Source organism: Quercus lobata, chromosome 4, assembly GCF_001633185.2.
Source record: "Quercus lobata isolate SW786 chromosome 4, ValleyOak3.0 Primary Assembly, whole genome shotgun sequence".
NCBI classification, from domain to species: Eukaryota; Viridiplantae; Streptophyta; class Magnoliopsida; order Fagales; family Fagaceae; genus Quercus; species Quercus lobata.
In genome coordinates this window covers 55056696-55079248 of record NC_044907.1, presented here as the reverse complement: position 1 = coordinate 55079248, position 22553 = coordinate 55056696, and the positions used below count along the sequence as shown (strand labels likewise).

Here is a 22553-nt window from a genome sequence, read left to right as displayed (position 1 = left end):
GATCAAAAGGTTCTTCCTCGAGAGGACGCTATATGTATAGTTCCTAGGCCATTGCAAAAATTAGGTGGCGACTCCCCCATTGTGTCCACAGGCGTCATATCAATTTTCCTAATGTGTAATTATAGTATCTTATGGCAATGGAGGGCGTAGGATTTCCAGCTTGAGCATTGTAGCTGCTGTGATGTGTTGAAGAGCCTAAGCTGAGTGCTGCTATTATAATAAACTGAATAACTGTTTTGATAAGAGCAAGTGATGGAAGTTATACGACCTATAAGATAAGTTAAGATCAACAAGTGCAGCAACTAATGTCGTGTATTCTATAACAAGTGCAAATTCTAACTCAGCATGTGAGAGATTAGAGTTTGTTAGAATAATGTTAGTAGTTTCAAGCAGTTGGTTACTTGTTAGTAATGAAATATATAAAATGTCTTGTACTATAAATCGAAGATATTAATGAAATAAGTCCAATTTTTTTGTTGTTCTACAATACATTTCCCTCTTCTTACTCTATTCCATATTTCTAAGGAGATTGGTTCCTTTGAAGAACCATTGCTTTCATTAAGAACTAAATATGTTCTTAATAAATTAATCAACTAAAGGATCCTACCACTAGACATTGTATTATGATTGATAGCTTTTTGGACATTGAATAATTTGAATGATTACTTGTCTAGAATCATGCACTTCGACAGATGCCTTATTTATAAATTCAATTGTAATTTTCAATTAGATTTCTTTAAAATAATATTTTAGTTATGGCAAATAGTAAAAAATAGAGGCAAAGGGAGCTATGAGAGAAAAAAGAAGTATTTCTTATAAAAACTGATTATTTACAATAATATTACAATCGTTCAATTTGATTTTTCTAAAATAATATTACAATCGTTCATTCTCACTCTCTAAAAAAATTTAGTTTTTATCCATAATGTTTAAGCATTAACTTCTTCTTAGTCACAAAAGGTCTTGGACAAGTGAACAAATCATCCATTAGACAATTATGCGTAGCAAAAACGAAACAATGTCATAAGACTAAGCATCAACAAATTGCAAAAACATTTAGGCTTGGTCAAATGTTGATCTTAACACCAAAACATATTAAATTAAGATTCATCTAAAAAACACAATAAAAAAAAATGTAATCTAGTTACTGGTTAGCAAATTTTTACTTTGAACAACAATAAAAGTTCTTTCAAACAGTGTAACCAAGTTAAAGTTCAAGACTTTACAGCAAAAAAAAAAAAAAAAAAAAAGGCTCAAGAATAACCATAAAAGGTGTGGGGCCCAATAAATTGTGGCCTTGGCCCATTTATTCATTGGGGCCCAAGGCCCGAGCCAAGGAAGGTTATAGCCCAGGCTCGGTAATACAAGTACGAAATAGTATTAGGACACAGCCGAGAACGATTCAATCCTCGGCATGTCCGAGGTCTCACTGAAAGGAAGGGCAAAAACGGTATAGGAGTAGCTTGGAAAAAATCTAAAAATATCTAAATCAATCGAGAAAGATACGCTGGAAAGTATAACGACCAGGGAAAGCTGCCCTTACTGCCATTCAATACTCTGCACCTGACAGAGCCATACTCTCCAACTTTTACAACCACCCCCAACCACTCTGGATATGGGCTAATGGGACAAGTATCAGTCTGGGAAAAGTCGATCTTACACGTGGACGAAGGATAAGGAACACATGCTAGTATAAAAGGAAAAGTAAGCAATCCAGAGCAGGGGCTGGGAAAAATGGCCAAAAACCAAAGCCTTCCAGCTCACCTCCAAGAGAAAGACTCCTAGGGCGAACACGATTTAATTATGTATGACCACCACGGAAAACCACCGTCTTGTGATTGAGACCTAGCCTTTCAAATCCACGCTCTACAAATGATATTGTTTGGGCCTTTTTACATGCGAACCCAACACTGTTACGGGTCGTTACAAATCGTGTCCTTACAAAAGGAATGAAAAGAAAATTTTTGGAAACCCCTAAATTTTTTTTTTGGTTAGTGATCCTATTTTGTAGAGTTTTTATTTTTTATTTTTTATTTTATATATATATATATTTTATTATTATATATATATAATTTTTATTTTAAAGATCTAATTTATAAGTGGGTAAAACAATTTAAAAATTAACAGGAGAGTGGTTCTATTTTTTAAGCAATGTTTTAATGAAAGTTAAAGTTGTATTTTTACCAGATTGTTCTTTAGTTTTGTCTCTACTTAAACATAAGGGTGTAAAAATATTTTTGAATTAAAAAATAAAGAATCCAAACAATAAAAACCCCTTAAATAATAGTATAGATTATGAATGCTTCTTCAATCTTCTAATCAATTCTAGCAATAAGCCTTAAGTTTTAGCAAACCAAACTATCCAACTTGAAGTCAATACTTCTAAATATGGAAAAAATCTGAAAAAGAAAAATTTAGCCAATTTTGTAAAGAGCAAAATCAGAAAGATAGAAAAGATAATTTTGTTTTAATCCATCCTTCTACTTTACTCCCAAGATTTGTTTTTCTATTTACTTTTCAGTGAAATCAAATCCAAACTTAAATTTCATCCAAAAACCCATTGCATCACCGGTAATATCATATCCAAAATCCCAAAATACAAAAATTGAAACCAATCATTCCATAATTTCATCCCATCCCATCTACAGAGACAAACCCCAAGCCCCAGCATACCATCTCTTCCCTAAACCAAAAAAAAAAAAAAAAAAAAAAAAAAAAAAACCCAAATCTTGACCCATGATAGGCCTCCAAGAAGCTAGCTTTGCTAAATGGAGGAAAAGGCCAATCGGCAATGCCAGACAGTGGCTGTGCCGACGACCCAATCGAAATGTGAGAAAAATGCTAGATTGGACTATGGGAGCATTGAAGAGTGTAATACAGGGGGTAATTTCGACTTTTTATTGGAGTTGGTAATACAGAAACAGCGTATACTTTTCCCAAAGAGAAAAGAATTAAAAAAAAAAAAAACTAATAAAAAAAGTCTTCACAGCAAGTCCTCAAAATCACCGCCGGAGGGCCATTAAGTAATTAAGAGTGCCTAATTACGCCTCTAATCTAATCTAATCTCTAATCCATTTGGTAAGAAATGTATACGAAATCTCTCTGATAAAAAGTGGCGCTAAAACAATCAATCAATCAAGCAGTAAGAATAGAATAGGATAACATAACATCACTATTAAAAGAAGAAAAAATCTACTCTAAAAGGCAAAGTAGCAAGAAAAGAAGAATGTCGAGTATTTACTACTATCATCAGATAGCATTTGGAAGAGTAGCAATGGCCGCTAAACCCTCAGTTTTCAGAGCTGACCATCCCTTCCCTCCCGATCTCTCCACCGACCGTTCCATTTACCCCCGCGGTGGCGGTGGCGGTGGTGGTCCCTCCTCCGCATCTCGCCGCCGCGACCTCGTCTTCGTCGTCAATCCCCGAGGTCTCTCTCTCTCTCTCTCTCTCTCGTGCTTGAATTAATACGTAGTAGTAATTTTGTTGGTTTTGGGGAAATGGATTAGGTGCGAACGGTAGGACGGTTAAGGAATGGAAGAAGTTACTTCCCTATCTCAGGTCCCGCCTCGGTGCACACTGCAACGTGAGTTCCAGTCGTTTTCACTTATACCACATGCTTGATTTTTGTACATACACACCACGTGTATTTGTTCTTTTTCGTTGTCTTCATCAGCTATCATTTCGAAAATTCCAGTAATTTCAAGGTTATGATTATTTTTTAATAAAAATTTTAGAGTGAACCTGTAAAATAATTAGTCACATATATCTATATCTATATCGATATTGATTCAAGTTATTTATTTATTTATGTTTTTATAATTAGTTTTTTTTTTAATCTCATATACAGGCAAATACAAACTTTTAAATCATATTGAAAAGATATGTTGTGGTAATTTTTGTGACACTATAAAGAATGTTAAATGCAGAAATTTTGTAGAGTTTTCTGATGTGAGTTTTGAATTTGTATGGTTTGTAGTGAGCTGAAAATCTATAGATGTCTTGAAAAAGTTAATCAGGATGACGTTGTTGACAGCATATTTGTTCAATCTCAATTGTTTGGCTTGAGATTTGCTTAGGTTGTGTTGATATTTCCATTTTGTGGCCAGATATGCGAATCCTTGACTTCAGGTCCTTCTCATGCAATTGACATAACTAGGGAGGTAGGCATTTGGGGGCCTTTCTTATGTTCCCTACTTAAGGATTGGTCGATACTAATTCTTCTATTGGTAATTTGCTCGTATGCAGGCTATACGGGAGGGTGCCAATGCTGTGGTTGCAGTTGGAGGTGATGGAACCCTTCATGAGGTTCGCAACGTTACATCTACTGAAAACTTATTTATTCATTAACTTGTTTCTCGTAACTCCTCCATGTAGTACATGTGACCATGACTGGAGGGAGATCTAGCTTGGTATTTGATTATAAACAACTTACAAAGATGCATGCCATTAAGAATTTCGGAATTATGTGGACAATGTGCAAACTTGATTTTAAGCAATTTTAGGATGGGGACTTCAGGATAGTCACATTCTTTCATACTAAAAATGCCTATTGAATCTACTAATCTATTTTGGATTGCAATAAGCAGGTTGTTAATGGCTTCTTTTGGGATGGGAAACCTGTTGCTAATCCTGAAGGGGAGCTTATGCATTCAACTGCACTTGGTGTAAGTGATGCCATCAGACCATGGTAGTTTTGATTTAGATTGTGTCTTGTTCTCTCTCTATCTTAGCTGCAAAATTCAGTTGACAGTAATGTGTTGGTCTGACCTGTGAACTGGTTTGCATGGATTTTTCAAGAGAAGATATAATTTTATTGTATCTTTGTACAGCTCATACCCTTAGGGACTGGGTCTGATTTTGCCAGAACGTTTGGATGGTTAGTTCATGGTACTCTGATCTCATTGCTCTTGATTCCATTTTTCCTGTAATTAGACACACACATACACATTACTTGTTCTATCCCATCATAGTATGTATTTCATTCATTCTTTAGGAAAAATGATCCTCATGAAGCTGTTGAACGCTTAGCTAAAGGTAATCTTCAGTTTATTGTGATTCTTCTTTCCTTCTGTCATGCTTGTGTTGATTCAAGAGTTGAGGAGCTTCCACTAACTAATTGTTCCTATACATGCCTAAATTATGTCATTTATATTTTGCTAAGGAAGGTGTTTTTCAGGGTTGAGATCAAGGGTAGATGTTGGGGTTATTAGTGGAGAAAGTGGAGAATCACATTACTTCATAAATGTTGCTGACATTCATTTGTAAGGTTAACTTGATGATTTTCAGATTGAGTGTTAAAGAAGGCATGTTGATCTTAAATATCTCATTATTTTGATCTGTAAAATTTTGCAGGAGTGCAAAGGCAGGCTATTATGCCTCTAATTACAAGAGATTTGGAAATTTGTGCTATGTTCTTGGTTCTTTGCAGGCCTTTATGGGGCACCGTAATGAAGACCTCAGAATCAGGGTTAGCTCAATTCAAAGCTCTCAAGTGTAGCATTTTTTCCTTTTCATTATCATTACACAACTCTGTAGTATTTTAATTAGTACTACAAGTGCTATTTATATAATGTTGTGATAATAGATCAATTTTTGATATTTATGTTGTGAATTGTGATCATAGATCAATGAGGGTGAGTGGAAAGTATATTCCCAAGTGACAGCCCTTTGCATAGGAAATGCTAAATATTTTGGTGGTGGCATGATGATTACACCAAATGCTGATCCTTGTAGTGGAAATTTTGAGGTAGAATAGTTTTCTGGGAATCTATTCTTTAACTTGCTACCTGTTTTGAATAATCAAAATTAAGTGCTTTGCCATTTACTTTGAATTTTTCAAAACTCTCTGTGCAGGTTGTGATTCTTCAGGACTTCAAGTGGTATGACTTTATACTTAAACTACATAGGCTATACATGGGAACCCATTTATCGGTGAAAAATGTATCTTCGAGAAGGTATATTCTTTCTTTTTTTTTTTTTTTGGGATTAGTTATATGGGTTTTTTTTTTGGCTCTTTGCTGTCTCTCTCTCTCTCTCTCTCTCTCTCTCTCTCAATATTTGCACTCTGTTGCCCTTTTTCCCCCTGATTATTTAGTGAATTGTATTGAGTATAGGACTAATAAAATGACAAATATACTTGACAATCTTGACTTGGGGGTAATTTATCAACTCAACTTCATCTCTCATGAAATCTCAAAATGGCATAATGTTGTTGCATCTTGTGTGCTATTGACCGAACTTCCATGTAAATATAAAATTTTATGCAGATGTTACTATGCCAACATCAGCAAATGTTGTCTAAGGTGTTTTTCTTTTACTTTCTATTTGTTTGTGTGTGTGTGTGTGTTTTTTTTGGGGTTGGGGGAAGGAGGATTCATGTATTACTTCAATATGAACTGGTTTTAACAACTCTGCTTGTCATTTTTGGGCCCCCAACTTACTTTTATACTGGCCACCAATTTGGTACATTTATCCCTCTGAAACGAATTGCCTTAAATACTGGGCTGTTTCGGTCATCTTTTTGCATCTAGATCTTTTTGTTTTCTTAGTATATAATGAATATATAAACCTTCATGTTGCCGTGTTTTATCTTTTCATTATTGTTAATGTTAAGAAGCTTGAATAATTATTTTGAATTGAGATGGTTTTTGTTAAGTATTCTGAATTGAGATGGTACGAGTCTATTGAAGAGTTAGATGAAGCTATTTTGAGTTATAAATAAATAAATAAATATATATATATATATATATGTCAAATAGCGGTAATTCTGAAACATTATTAAGGTACTGAATTATTTTGTTTTCCAAGCCAAACTGAAATGCATCCAATATGGTATTTGACTATCTGTAGCCGTGACTCCGATGCCTATATGAATCATACTCTTTTAAGACAATGACTAAACCTTTTGTAATCCTCAACAGCAATATTTTATAGAGCTTTCTGTAAGTTATTCCATCGAACCTATATGATCATCACATAGATTTAGGAACAGCTTATTGTGGTAGGCACTAGGCACTACGCAACAGTTTTTATTTATTTATTTATTTATATGGCTCACCTTCACCTGGCTTATAATTGACACTCATTTACAACTGTTAGTGTCTTTGACTCAAAATGTGCGCCATTTAAACATTCTTGTCTCTGGTGCAGTGTGCATTCCATTGAAGTGGAGGACCTCTCAGGCCGTGGCAGCATATACATTCAATCTGATGGGGAACATTTAGGTTTCCTTCCTAGGAAGATTTGTATTTTACCTTCTGCTATAGAGATGATATGCTGATACGAGGTCTGGAGTACTGTCTAATTAATGCACAAGGTTACTCATCTCATTTGCTTGAAGTGATTCATTTCTCCTGCGAGTCTTTAGATTCCTTTGTCCTTAGATGTATCAGGGGAAAAGCAGATTGAGAGAAACAAACAACTAAACCAAAGGAAAGTAATCTGTGGGAGTCCTTTTGAGGAGAGGGAAAGGAAATCACATGAATGGAATTGATTATAAGAAATCCCTAGCCCAAAAAGAGAAGAATAAAGAAGCAGTTCTAAAATTTTGTCTGTTACCGAAGATACAAACAAAGCAATTTTTCTTTTCGTTTGGATTTGGCAATTCCAAGTGGGTGGCCCAGTAGTTTAGGTTTGGTGCTTGCTTTGACAAATGTTGTGAAATGTAACAATGCCTATGAGGCTATGACATGGCTTCTAGCAGAAACGAGCTGTTCTTGTCACTAGAAATAAATTGCATTTCAATTTTCTCTCCTTTTCATTTTTTTAATCAAATAGCATAGCCGATTATCCTTATTTGCCTAAAATGATTGCTATGAAACTCTGTGGCTCTTGAATATTGTCGAGATGTGTCATGTGTGCTTAGTGAATTGGCGACTAGTGAAAACTCATCATTTGTAGGATTTGGCCAAGTTTATTCGCTTAGAGTTGAGGCAAGAAGTGACTTAAGTAAATATTTAATTTCTATTTGTTAAAAATCACTTTTTTTTTCACCTCTGTTTGGATTGAGAAGTAGACTATGGAAAAAGTGTAATTTTCAACTAACTCTACTTTACTCCCGCTCTTTCCAAACTGATCGTTAAGCAAATGGTAAATAAACTAGCCAAATGCTTAATTGACTTTCTTTTTTTTTGGTTTCAAAATATACGTGGGGTGAAGGGTGTCCATTGAATGGTGAGTGAAAAGGCCGTTGCCTATCTCTAGCAATTTCCTTGCTGAATGTTGCTTGAAAGAAAGTATGATAAATGATGAACCGTTTATTCCATTTTCTAGACATTGCTATCGGTTGCACAAAACCAGAATTCCTTCTATCAACACTGGGTTGAGATCCCATCAAAAAGAAAAGAAAAGAAAAAACATTGGGTTGAGTTGAAATCAACCCCTTTTTTTTTAACGAATTTTACTTAAATCAATCTACTAAACATGATTAAGGGTTCCATTTTTATTTGTGGGCCTAGTTCGTATTTATGCTTACAAATGTTAAGCACTGAAGCCCATCAACTGGACCCTACCTGAGTTTGCCACTTTGCCTGGAGAAATTCTACATTTGGTTTTGTATGGCTGCCATTTTTTGAGGCCTTAAAGATATTTTAAAAGAAACCGCGGGAGAAGACTCCTACATCTAACTCCATTTATCAACTGCCATTCTCTCTCTCTCTGTCTGAAAACATGACAACTGTTCTCTCCTTTGCTTCCATCACTCCCAACCTTAATTCCCACAACCATAGTCTAATTTTCCGACAAAATTATCACCCCAAAATATACAGATTTCGATGCAATAGAGAGAACCCAAGAAGCAATTCTTCTTCTTCTTCTTCTTCTAGTCCAGAATCATCCGAACCTGAGGCTGAGAATGCGCTGCTCAAGGTAGCTTGGTATAGCTCCGAGCTTTTGGGAATTGCTGCTTCATTTTTTCGTTCCCCTTCAAATGTTGAAGCTCCTGAAACAGTTGTTGAGCTTTCTGGAGATGGGTCTGGAGTGGCTGATCGTTCTCTAGTAGTGGAAACCATCAAAGATGATTTTCAAAGATCATATTTCGTCACAGGTTAGAGAAACAAACTCCCATTAGAAAATTCACTGAAACTTTAACCTTTTTTTGAGATTTTGATTTTCATTTGGTGTTGACACAAACATAATGCTCGGATACAACCTTCTGCTGTTTCAGAAGGGTAATCTAGTTCTAACTTTGTTGGCTCACGTTCTTGTTTTCAGATTGAATGCAAATTTATTTAGTCCAATTTGACTGTATTTTGGAACTTTTCTTTACCTTTGCCTCTTATCTAGTATAAGATGCTGTTCTAATTAGTCCAATACTATAACATTGTTAAGTGAAATTTTGTTAGTGAGGAAACTATGTAACCAATTGGTAGCCAACCTTACACGCATGGACACCGGACACCAACACGACACCACAAGGGACATGACGACAGGGTAATTCTTGAAAAATTAGTACATGACACGGTGGGACACGAAGATTAATTAAATATATATTATTTATTTTAGGCTTTTTTATTTTTAAGTTTTCCAAAAAAAAAAAAAAAAAAACTCAAAATCTTTGAAAACATATTCGAAATAAAAGGAATTTTCTAAATAAAAAACTTTTTTTTTTCATTACACATTGAGAACATACATACAAAGTGTTTCCCCTATGATCGTGTCCGACACAGGCTGGAAAATTTGGGGTGTCCATGCTTAGTAGTCAACCAAACTCCAGTTTTTGGTAAGTAACAAAATACTACTGTTTACATAAAGGGAAAGTTAAAAGATGTTTGAACTTAGAAGAAAGACTTGGGATTTCTTCTCTGGTTGTTGAGCAGCTTTAGGATCTACTTGAACGAGCAGATAAACTAGAGTGACATATCCTTTGTGATAAAGTTTTCTTAATGTGTTCTGAGGAAGCCTACAATTGAGCTTTCACTACATAACTGAAGAGGTTTTTGTCAATTCCTTGTCCTGATGTACTTGAAAGTCTTAAACAACCAATCTTTGCCTAGAACTGCAAGCTATAACAATTCTGAGAAATCAAGGTGTTGCAACTCTTGTTTAAGTAAAACCCTAATGGAAGAAGCTTGCACATTTCTCTAACAATCATTTCTGAAGTGAAAAAATCTAGGGGAAAATGTTTTGGAAACTGTTGCTTGCCAAATTTTAAACAAAGTGAAGATTCTTTGAAATCTTTAATCGAATAAATTGCGAAACCCTTTCTTAAATATGTAATCAGTTGGTCACCAAAAGCTAGTTTTCACCATATTATCTAGGTATGAACGAAAATGACATAGCAACCTCCAAATGATTGCACAATGTAGAATTATAGGCACCAAGCAATGTTTTATTCTAACATGGGAAGAGGTTTTGATTGATCAAAAAGAAGAAATCTACTTCAACCGATATGCCCTTAGGCATGACCATACATAACATAGAAATCACACTTGGAAATGGTGGACAATTAGCTAGAGCAGCAAGTGCTGTAGCGAAACTGATTGAAAAAGAGGGGAAATCGGCCACTTTAAAATTACTTTCTGGGGAGGTCCGTTTGATATCCAAAAACTGCTCAGCAACAGTCGGACAAGTGGGTAATGTTGGGGTGAACCAGAAAAGTTTGGGTAGAGCCGGATCTAAATGTTGGCTAGGTAAGCGTCCTGTAGTAAGAGGAGTAGTTATGAACCCTGTAGACCATTCCCATGGGGGTGGTGAAGGGAGGGCCCCAATTGGTAGAATGATGTATGACATGGAGATATTTAACAAAGGCACAATCAGAAGAGTCCTTCTGAGTAATGTCAATAGCATCATTTCTGGACTTCACTTCTGAGATATGTTTCTCATTATCCCTACAAACCTGTACACTTCATAAAATGTATGGATTTTTGACTACATTATATGAGTTTTAAAGCATCCATTTGTAGGGACCTGCATGGATAATTTAGATAAAAACATTGTAGGGGATGTGAAGCGATCAAATTCTGGAACTAACTGAACATTCTCACTTTTCCAATGAATAGGAAACCTTACACTTGATGCTTATGAAGAGGATTGTGAATTTGCGGATCCAGCAGGTTCCTTTAAAGGTCTTCGCCGTTTCAAAAGAAATTGTACAAATTTTGGATCCCTTCTAGAGAAGTCAGATATGAAGCTTATGAAGTGGGAAGACTTTGAGGTGAGTTTTCTAAGTAGATTTCAAGTTTCCTTTATCATTTTAAGTTTCATGGTTAGCCATCTCAGACATTTAAAATTGCTTGGCCTCCAAACTCCACCTTCATTATCTGATTAACAAAACTTGCCAATGACATATTTCTAGTTGTTCCATAAAAGTTTTTTGACATCAAATGCTTTTGTGATTACAGGATAAGGGAATTGGGCATTGGCGATTTAGCTGTATATTGTCATTTCCTTGGAAGCCCATTCTTTCTGGTATGTGATATGCTCTTTTGCATCAAACTGATTCAAGCCAGTGAACTTATTTGGCCCTCTTTTGAGGATTGTTTCTTTTGTCAAAGGCATCATAACATATTCACAAAAATATGAATTTTTTTCCCTTTCCTCTTTTCCCTTTCAACAATTACAGATCTTTAGAAACATGAGTTCTTTTCTTTTCCAGTCAAGTTAAGGGGTGATTAATTATCCACAAACCCTGCTTGTTTCAAACCAAACAGAAAGAAGAAATCATGTCAAATACAAACCTGTTATATTGATTTGAACCCATGTATCTACCTTGCATTCTCTAACTATATTAATCTATTTTGCAGCAACAGGATATACCGAGTATTATTTTGATGTACAATCTGGAAAAGTATGCAGGTAAAGTTCTACAATCTGAGTCATTCCTTTCTATATTTGCTAATCATTGTAGTTTGTTGAGCTATATTTATGGAAATTTTCAGGCATGTGGAGCACTGGAATGTTCCCAAAATGACTTTACTGAAGCAAATTCTGAAGCCTAGCCGGGGTTTATGGCGTAAGAGAAAGGATGCTTGAGGTAGATGATGATGAACCTTATAGCTGACTGGGTTTCAACAAGTGACACACTCCCTAATAATAGATAATTATATGTTGAAAGAAAAAGGTTAAATCAATGTCAATTCTCAACTGTTAGTGGAATCTTCTATTGTGAAAAAAATCTTGCAATAAGTTACAGGCTTACAGCCACAGGCCCACAGTGAAAGTAAAATTTGTTTGACCAGCTATGCTCTTCCAAGCATGATGATTCTATTGCTGTATGTTTTTTCCTTCCATACATGATCAGCATTGGAGAGTTTGTCTTGGAAGTAATAGTTCAACTAGAATTTGTAGGGAAGAGATTATGTTTATTTGTGGATTAATATCCTATTAGTCACAAATCTATGCTTTTAGCATTTTAACTAATTGTAAAATATGAGCTTCAGTGAAGGTCCAAACACTTCATTTCTCTATTTGCTGCTGGGTTATCACTAGTGGACTTGATTTTCTGGAGCATAAAGTTTTTATAATTTTTTGACACATCAGATGTGCCAGATCAATTGCATCTCTTAAAACTGGAGTCTTAGAGGCTCGAGTTCCTTTAGTGAACTTGAGTCTGTAAAGCTCGATATCCCGTTTAACGAAATTGTTTGGTTTTCTGCCACATAAAGAAATTGTTAGGAAAAGGCTGCTAAAGAGCAAAAAATCCTGGTACAATGCCTGCAAAACAGTTACATCAATTGGAGCACAGCTTAGTTTTTGCTTATCATGATTAAATTACCAGATTTAATGGTACAATGCCTCATAAGTGGTAACTGGTATACATTTTACTGCGGCAAAGTACATAGTGAAGGAATTAATCTTATATGCCATTTTTATCAACTGGGAGCTATTTTGCTTATCAACTTGTAATTTGCATTAACCTGCAAAAATCTAAAATACATAATTTAAGCCAGTGACCTTCCAGTGTGCATATCTAATTGTAATCAAAGTATTCACAACTTTGCTGTACGAAACACCAAGCTTAGCCTACAACATCTACTTCCAAAACATAATGTACATGCAAGTTAGACTTTAAGACAACTCAAATGTTATATGACCTAAATCCTAACGGTACATTTGGGTGTGATGCTTGTTGATAAGGGGAATTTTTTGACAAAATAAAAGTTGTTGTTGATCTCCAAAGACTCGTCAGCTCTATTATGCATACTGAAGACTTCACGAAAGATGAAGCCGTCAGTCTCTAAGCTGAAGACTTCACAAAAGATGAAGCCGTCAGTCTCTAAACTGAAGACTTCACGAAAGATGAAGCTGTTAGTCTCTAAGCTGAAGACTTCACGAAAGATGAAGCCGTCAGTCTCTAAGCTGAAGACTTCACCTGTCAGTCTCTAAGCTGAAGACTTCACGAAAGATGAAGCCGTCAGTCTCTAAGCTGAAGACTTCACCTGTCAGTCTCTAAGCTGAAGACTTCACGAAAGATGAAGCCGTCAGTCTCTAAGCTGAAGACTTCACCTGTCAGTCTCTAAGCTGAAGACTTCACGCAAGATGAAGTTGAAGATGAAGCCGTCAGTCTTTAAACTGAAGACTTCACACAAGATGAAGCCGTTAAGCTGACGACTTCATCTTCTAACCTGTTGGCATCTACGCCTAGACGGGGAGAAAGCTGAAGGCAGGAAAGGATCCCACGAGATATGTGTATTAATGAGTGATAAGGATAAATTTACAATATTAGAATCACCAATGAAAAGGGATGAAGCGAATATGGATAAAAATAATGCTTACTCATATAAGGCATAAGCTGACGATTTTAGATAAAGCCATCAGGCATAAGCTGACAGTTACAGGCATAAGCTGACGGTTACATGTAAAACCGTCAGCTTCCATTAGTAGGTGTCAACAAACAAAGTGTAGGGAGTCCGCAAAACGCACCTGAAGGCAAACGCCAATAAGGCTGAAGGATGTAGGGTAAGCTGACGACCCTGATACAAGTTTACTTGTTGCCCATGATTGCATATATAAGGAAATGTCTTACTCTCCACGTTTGACGCTACTTAAAAGGATTCCTATAAGGAAAGGATTTCACTAAATACGCCTAAAGAAGACTCCTATAAGGAAAAGACTTCTAGTCCAAGGAAGAGAGGTCAACCCTCTACTAGTATAAAACGCCCAATACTCTCACCAATCAAGGTACGCATAATTCACCCCAGCTCTGGTACTCTAGAGTTGTGAACAAGAGATTTCTCTAACTTGACTGTCGGAGGGTATTTGGCCGGTACCACACCGGTACTCCTCTTAAGGTCTTCAGCTTTTGCGTTGTGTAGGTTCTTGTCAGGAGCATGTGAGGATTGTGTGGCTCACTGGTGATTTTTTCGGCATCATCACTTGTTGAGTATCAAAAATGTCATTTTTAACACCGAAACACAAAAGAAAAAGAATGGCAGAATGGAAGAGTAAAGAGTGACAAAGCATGTACGTGAAAAACCCTATGAAAGGGATCAAAAACCACCGTGGGACGAAGGATGGAGTATCCTTCTCCCTTAAAAGCTATGCAATATTAAGAAAGTATAAGGTTTACATAGTGTTTCTCTTCCCAAAACCTTACACTTTTCTATTTTTCTTCCTTACCGAGATTTCTCCTTCTGTCCCTCATTTTTGCTCAGCAACATTCTCCTCTTATAGTACGAGAAATGTTGCTGGCTGTACAAGGACATATGTCTTACTCTCATTCCCTTTTATAAACCCTAATATAGCTATCACTAGTACTATTCTGTAGCTGGAAGATAGAGAGAGAAAAACCGTTTCTGTCAAGATGGTAGGCTGAAGGGCGGCTCTATACCAACATGAAGGACAAGTAAAGAGGAGGAGAGGGAAAGCGTGAGGCCTAAGAGTGTTACACGTGTCCTTGGCAGTGGTCCAAACTAGTACTAACCAATGAGAGGTGTCCTACTGCATCTGACCAACAGGGGCTGAATTCTCTCTCATGGTAGAGCTCGGTGTCTATGCCAGATTGCACATTTCTTTTCCTCCAATGGCATTCACGCTATTGGCATGAGCTAAAGGCGTGGCTACCCTCATTGAAGTCCCTGCTTTTGTAACTCAAGGTTGTCCACGTAGAGGGACAAGATGTAACCAAATCGGCATGCTTATTTACATCAGCTTGTGCACTGTACATTAGCCCCCTGACTGTCAATGACATTTTATGACCAAAGTCATTGACAGTCACATCCTTTCAACTTGAATGCTTTTGAAACCATATCTTTTTACCATCAGGATTTGGATATGCGGTGTTCAGGGGTGATGTTAGCCGTTTTGGCATCTCTTCATTTCCCATGCTTGGCAGACAGACATAATGCTTCATAACTCCTGTGTCTTTTCACTGACTTCAATTGGTGGTCTTTAAAAGGAAAACAATCTCCTTCAAAGCCTTCATTATTTTTGCATGCATTTTCTCCCTTTTTTTTCTCTACTTAGTTCTGCCTTTCAAAAGAAAAGAAGAAATGAAGAAAAATGGCAACCAATTATTCCTCTGCTGGTTCCAATCCTCCAAACCATGAACCTAATGCACCTGATCTTAGAGGTGCACCTTTCGAGGGTCCTAACCCTGTCTGTCCTCTTCCTATCCCTACTGCTCCCTTTTTACCACATGTTTTCCCTCATAAGGTAATTTAAGCCTTATCATGGGAAGAGAAAGTTAAGGATGAGGAGGAATACGATTATGAGGACCTTAGGGAGAAGGCTAAGGATGAGGCTTATGATGCCTTCATGGATGAGTTCAATTTGGTCCAAGAAGATGCCTTTATTGATGGCCTCCTAAGGCGAAGGGGCTTCATAGTGGTTCTAACTCTAGCACTAAGGAGTTAGACTCCAAAAATTGCTCTAACTCTGACACTGAAGTGTCAGACCTTAACTATGACTTTCTATGGGAGGGTTTTGATGATGACTCTGATGCCTACAAGCCTCCATCTCGTTGAGCTTTTCGCCTCTAAAGTTGTAGCTTTTTTTTGGTTTAAAGTGTAATATGGCCATACTAAGGGACTTAGGCTGTAGTTTTTTTTTTTTTTTTGGAATGTAAAGGGGGTCACAGGGGCCATTTAATGTAATGAGCCTTTTTTTTTTTTTTTTTTTAAATATATATAAGATGAGTATTTTCTAGTATGTTTTATGTTTATTTTACTTAGTGTGTTTATCTTGTTATTTAAAATAAACTCTCTCTCACAGGGAAACAAACACATAAACATATCAGTTAATAAAAACAAAAGGAAAGGTAAAGTAAAAGAATGAACCTAGTTTTGAAGCATTACGCCGTTTTGCAATTCTTTCTAAGGCAGTTTCTCTAAGAGCGAACCACTTGGGGTCGGGTTACCATCTGGCATTCCCCTTCATTGACACGTCACTTTTCGAATAGGTGGTTCTCTTTCAAAATTTTCCTTTTGAGAGGGAAAATTTCAAACTCATATTTAGGAGAAAACTGTTTCCTTCTTTCATTTAATTTTCAACCCTAAACCTAAAAAATCTACCAAAGTAAATCTTCCATGGATGCCAAACATGCTTTGAGATCTAGTTCTTAAAAAATTGCTGAAACTTTAAACCCCAAGATTAATAAGCCATTATTAGGAAGGGATGAAAATCCTTTGGTAAAAGAGCAATGGGTTATCCCTTCCTATTTTGGGGATAACCTTTTTTATGAAAGTTTTGATTGGGAGTCCCTCCTTTGCTCTGCAGATCCTCTTTACACAGCATGTGGAGAAGCTGATGACCTTTTGACTATAGACTTGGATTTGAAGCATGTTCCTTGGCTTGGTACTTGTAGAGGGGATTTTGCTCCTAGCATTGACGTGGTCTTCAAATCTCATACCTTTGTTTTTAAAGGCTGGAGGAGTTGATGTTGAAGGGTATTGTAGGTGCAACGGGGGGAGTACACCTCGGCCGAGTGGACTGTGGCAGAGAAAAGATGGAGTCACTACCTAAATTAGGTCTAGGAACCAAAAATAGAGTGCCCTTGTGGAATGACTGATCTTTATCAGAGCATGTATCTAGAGTTTAGGTATGGGGATGGAAAGGTATTATCACCCAACCCCACCCGACTCCGACTCATAGGTCGGCCTCTACTCATTGTGTTCCAAATCCTAATCCCATCAAAGGATCCTCTAACATGTTATTCTAAACTCACGCACATTAACATGCAAAATATGGCAAATGTCCCACACTTATCCATAGCATAAAAACCCTACCATTCATCTAGCAAAATACATATCCAAAGGCACAACCATATCACAAAACAGTAGCATCAACAAGGCATTTAATCAAGCATATTCAATCATTCAAACCTAGCATCATGGTATTCATTAATTAAGGAGACTAATTATCATATTCAGAGATGCATGTTCATATTCATATGCATGACTTACCTTCAGTTACCTCGCTACACCATAACACCTTAGTACCTATGCATCAATGCATGTTCAAGTTCTTATGAATGTTCATGTGGCTCAACCAAAACATAAACCCTAATTATTAATTTATCATTCCAAGTATGTGAAACATGTTACTACTAACCCTAATGCTAAACATGTGAAAACTAGACTTAACAAGACCTAAATATGTGATTAAAACTAAATAAAACAAACAAAAAGCAATAACCCTAAATCTGCGTTTCTGGGCATGACTATGCATGCGCATATGAAAGGTATGCATGCATATCCCAACTGTATGCTCTATGTATGCATGCATAGAGCATGTGCAACAAGAGTATAGAGATAGTAGAGCTCAACATTATTTGAATACACAGAAGACGTTGAAGAAAATTTGAAGTTTGAAGAAATGATGTAAAAACAAGGGATTGTGGATCTATATGATTTTGCATATCGATACATATTCTCTTTGAACTAGTTTTGCATGAATCACTTACCATCTTCATTAATTAGTCCAAATATGAATTTAGAATTCAATCATCTCTAGTTAACTTAATCATTGTCCTTGTTTAAACATGCAGACCTCATTTCTCTCACCTTTCTATTCCTGTATTCTCCTCAATTAACTCATCTCTCATGTATAGTTACTTTTCTCCTCATCATGGTTGCCCTAGATTAAAACTAGTCTCATCTTCCCTTGTATGATTGTTCCTTTATCATTCTCATTCATGGATTGCCTCTAGCCTGGAATAAGTTCACCATTTTTTTTGTTTCTCTTCTTCACTTCTTTTCAAGATACCCTAAATTTTGCCTAGGCTACCCTTTCAAGTTTTCAACCTAGCAGGCCTTTTTTCTTTTCTTCTTCTTTTCACAACTAAGGCTAGACTTTTTAAAATTTGTAAGGCTAAACTATCTCAACTGATCAAAGAGGACTTGTGTATGGATCGTAATGAGACTGGGATTCTAAGGTTTAAGAAAGAAAGGGTATTTGAGGCTCAAATTCAATTTTATTTTTAAGGTATCCTAATTGCCAAGGATTACTATTCATCTTGTGCTTGCATTGTTTTCTTCTTTTTCATCAATTTTTCCTTATCCATTTTGATTCTCACTTTCATTTCCTTTTCCTTTCATCTTTTCTTGTATCTCCCCCTTTTCTTTTCTTTTTTTCTTTTTTTCCCCATGCACCTTGTTGGGAAATGATATCTTTCCACTTATAAATCACCCCCACATCCCTCTATCATTCATCCCCGAAATTTGCTTCTAGCATAGGGTTGATCATTTCCAATATTAGAGTATACTCCTAGTGTTAAGGGTAACCCTTTCAAATCATTATATCTTAATAACATGCCCCTAGTGTAAGGGGTAATCCATTGGCATAGGTACATAGAAGGAATTCATCTAGGCTTAATGGGGTTAGCAAGTGAAAATAAACTCTCATTGTAAAAAAGGGTAGTAGAAAGATAGCCTTTTATCCTTTGAACCTTGATTGCTTTGCCTTTTCAAACCTAGGTTAGCCATATTGCTCGTCAAGTTCTCTTTATTGTAATATCATCCATGTAAAAGAATAAGCCATTCCTTTAATTGTTCTTATCTTTGTCTCACTTATGTCTTATGCTTCATGGAGTTCCTCGTCACTCATCCTTCTCTTTCTTGTGTACTCTCTCACTTGATTGAAGTCTTTTTTTTTTTTTTTTTTTTTTAAAAAAAAAAAAATTTCTCTCTATCTCTCACCCTCTTCTCATTTTCATGCTTGCTCTTTATGATTGAATGAACTAAGACAATCTCATCTTTTGATTCCTTATTTGGATTAACCAAAGTTTTAAGTTTAAGGATTCATTCATTTCAAACTAACAAAAAAAGATCACGTGATACTCGTCGTATTTGAATGATCATCTTTATTGAAAGTGAAACAATGATTTGAAAATTTAAAAGAATATGACTTAACAAAATAGCATATGGAAAGACTTAACAACACAACAAGAGAAAGACTCAAATAGACTCGACAAATTAGGAACACGACGTCTAAAAATAGACTCAACAAGATTAAAATGACTCATCCTCTAGCAAAAGGTGTTCTCATGGATCAAATCTCTTAGGCACATCCCTTCATTCATTCTTGCTTGTTTCCACTTACCCATTTCTTGAGATTGTGGCTTGGTGATCACCCATTAATCTATCAAATCTTGAACTTCATACTTCAACCTTAGGTAACTATTTGTCTTATGTCCTATCCTTTGGTGGAAGGCACAATGATCCTTTCTATTCCAATTTGGCGGGATTGGATTTGGAAGAGTACGATCAAGTGGCTTGAGGTGCCCCCCCTTAATCAAGACTACTAGTACTTTTGATAAAGACATTTGAAGATCATCGAACACCCTCTTTTGTAGTCGAGTAAAAACAACATTCACATTGTTGAGAGCACCATCCTTTTCTCCTTCATTGAATTCTTTTTTGGCTTGAAACTTGGCTTCACTTAGGTCCAGTTGTCCGGTATTAATGGCATCTTCAATTCTTATACCACAATCACATAACTCCGCAAAGGAATTGATAGGCGATGATAGAAGCCTATTATTGAATGCTAGAAGCAAGTTCTTGATAATTATGTTAATATGATCCTTTTCATAGGGCCTATTAACCATCCTTGAAGTTTTGTTCTTCTAGCTTATCATGTATTCAGAAAATGTCCCGTTGAACCCTTGCTTAATGGTCTCCAAGTGTCTTAAACATCAATCACGGTGTTGAAGATGAATTGGCCCACAAACAATTCCACGAGATCATTTCACACCTTAGTCTTGCTCGGATCCAAGTTGTAGTACCATCTTGAGGCATTTCCCATGAGAGACATAAGGAAGGCACATAAAGCTTGCTTTTCATCCAATCCCTTCATTCCTATTAAGCTCAAATATTGTCGAATATGTTGCCTTGGATCACCACTTCCATCAAACTTTTTAGCACTAGAAATATTGAGCTTGGGAGGCAATGGTGCCAATGAGGTTGAGCCCAATCCACCCATAGTTTACAAGAAGTCATCCATCCCTTGGGCCTTGCAAAAGACTTGTTGCATCTTTTCCTTCATCATGGTAGTCTCAACGGCTATCTTGTCTATCTTCCCATTCTTGTCATGATTAACTTCATCTTTCTCACCTTCCTTATCTTGTTGGAGTTTCTTCCTTCTTTCTTCTTCCAAACAACCTAGGTGATTTCCCAATTGTGTTAGCATTTCTCCTTGCTTAGCCAACATTTGGATAATCTTCTCAATTGCCTCTTTAGTAGCTCCAACCATGTCTTCTAGTACAATAGTGTCAACTTCCTTTAGGCGACTAGGGGTAGGTGATTGAAACCAAGTGAACATAGGAAGTTCTTTTGAGTAGGGAGTGTTATTGTGCCTAATAAAATTTAATCAAATAAATAATTTTTCCTTGCTTAGCCAACATTTGGGTAATCCTCTCAATTGCCTCATTAGTAGCTCCAGCCATGTCTTCTAGTACAATAGTGTCAACTTCTTTTAGGTGACTAGGGGTAGGTGATCAAAATCAAGTAAACATAGGAAGTTCTTTTGAGTAGGGAGTGTTATTGTGCCTAATAAAATTTAATCAAATAAATATGTGCTCCTAATGTCTTTTAAAATTTTGGACCCAACGTCTTAATCAACCTTTCTTGCTTGCATCAAAATGTGGACTACATGTATGCTCCATTCGTATTCTATGTCTTGTATCATTTCATTATCTTGGACTTAAAAATAGAATGAACTACATCAATCTTTCAAATTTCATGTTTTCCTTATGGTTAAAGCCTAATTACATCATTCACATCTCTCATTCTCTCTCCTTCCCTCATTTGAATCCAAGCCCAACTTTCATTTCTTTTTTTTTTCTTTTTCTTTTTTTTTTTCTTTGGGCTTGGAATCTAGTTACAAGTCACTCATCTCACCCTCTCCTCATCCTCATTTGGGCTTACGCATAGGTTGTTCATGAATTTTGCAAGGTTAGTCCACATATTGTGCTTTATTTGACTTTATGAAAAAAAGGTCTTATCAAGGAATTCAACACAAAAATCAACGCCCCAGTTATAATGCAAGCCCAACGTATTTTGGAAAATTTCTTTCCTCATGAAAAACTTATTTGAACTTGTATTTAAAATGAGCCATAACATTTAGAAGTCCACATATATATATATATATATTTTTTATATATATATATATATATTTTTTTTTTTGAAGAAAAAAGGTAACCAAATTTTATCTCAACACATCAAAGTCTTTTATTTGTCCCATTTCAAAACCGAATGTTCGTTCTCCTCCCTCGTGAGGGCTTGCCCCTAGTTTCAAAAGTTTGATCCACTTTTATCCTTCATTCTCAAATGGGTCTTGCCCCTAATTTGAAGAGTTTGGTCAATTGGTTAAAAAAAAATTCCAGCTTTAATCCTCATTGAGCTCTTGGTGAGCCTATCCATGTCTTTGGATTTTAGGATTTCAAAAGTTTCCAAAGGATGGATGGGTTCACAACTTTTCAATAAAGAGAGCTCTTGATCTTGATCTTGAGCTCTCTTGCTTTTGAAATTTTTTTTTGAATTTTGACCTAAAAGTTAGGGTATGTTATGACTTTATAGCCCAATGTCTTCCTTTAAAGTCTATGGTATACTCATGATCTTGGGCTCTCTTGATTTGAAACTTTTTTTGAATGGGCCCAAAACTTAGGATATATCATGGCTTTGTGGATAATCCTTCATCTTCTTTTTGAATTTTTCTTTTCAAATTTTTTTTTTCATTTTTTAAAATTTTTTTGAAAAATTTTTCCTCAATATTTTTTTTGAAAATTCATCTCTTGAAAAAAAAATATTTACAAAAGATTTAAAAAAAAAAAAATTCTTTTCCTTTAAAAATTTTTCTTTGAAAAACATTTTTTTTCATTGAATTCTTTTTCTCTTTGCAAAAGATTTTTTTTATTTTTTATTTTCACTTCTTAAAAAATTATTTACAAAATATTTTTTTTAGAAAGCTTTTCTTCTTTTCTTGAATTTATTTTTTTTGAATCTTTTTTTTTAGGTCAAATCAAACCAGGGACGGAGCTAGAACTTAGAGTTAGAAGGGACGGCTTTGCTGTTGGTTGTGTGTAGTGACTTCGGTCTTCGACTTTGTTGCTACTTAGTCGTGTAGCTGCTAGTTGTTTAAAATTTTTTAAAGGGTCAAATTGTTTGTTTTAAGTAAAATT

At 35.9% G+C, this 22553-nt stretch overlaps 2 protein-coding genes across 2 annotated transcripts; both read left to right on the top strand.

Moving 5' to 3' along the window:
- The first annotated feature begins 2924 nt into the window (after positions 1-2924).
- On the top strand, positions 2925-7754 carry LOC115987659 (sphingoid long-chain bases kinase 2, mitochondrial). The gene is made up of 12 exons (XM_031111250.1): positions 2925-3428; positions 3508-3584; positions 4108-4161; positions 4247-4306; positions 4588-4665; positions 4831-4877; positions 4995-5035; positions 5178-5262; positions 5354-5468; positions 5625-5747; positions 5855-5955; positions 7151-7754. Exons 1-12 carry the CDS (start codon positions 3227-3229, stop codon positions 7278-7280), a joined length of 1113 nt encoding a protein of 370 aa, XP_030967110.1. The 5' UTR covers positions 2925-3226; the 3' UTR covers positions 7281-7754.
- Positions 7755-8568: 814 nt separating this feature from the next.
- Positions 8569-12405, top strand: LOC115983391. The gene is made up of 5 exons (XM_031106063.1): positions 8569-9044; positions 10999-11153; positions 11341-11407; positions 11743-11794; positions 11878-12405. Exons 1-5 carry the CDS (start codon positions 8669-8671, stop codon positions 11969-11971), a joined length of 744 nt encoding a protein of 247 aa, XP_030961923.1. The 5' UTR covers positions 8569-8668; the 3' UTR covers positions 11972-12405.
- The last annotated feature ends 10148 nt before the right edge of the window (positions 12406-22553 follow it).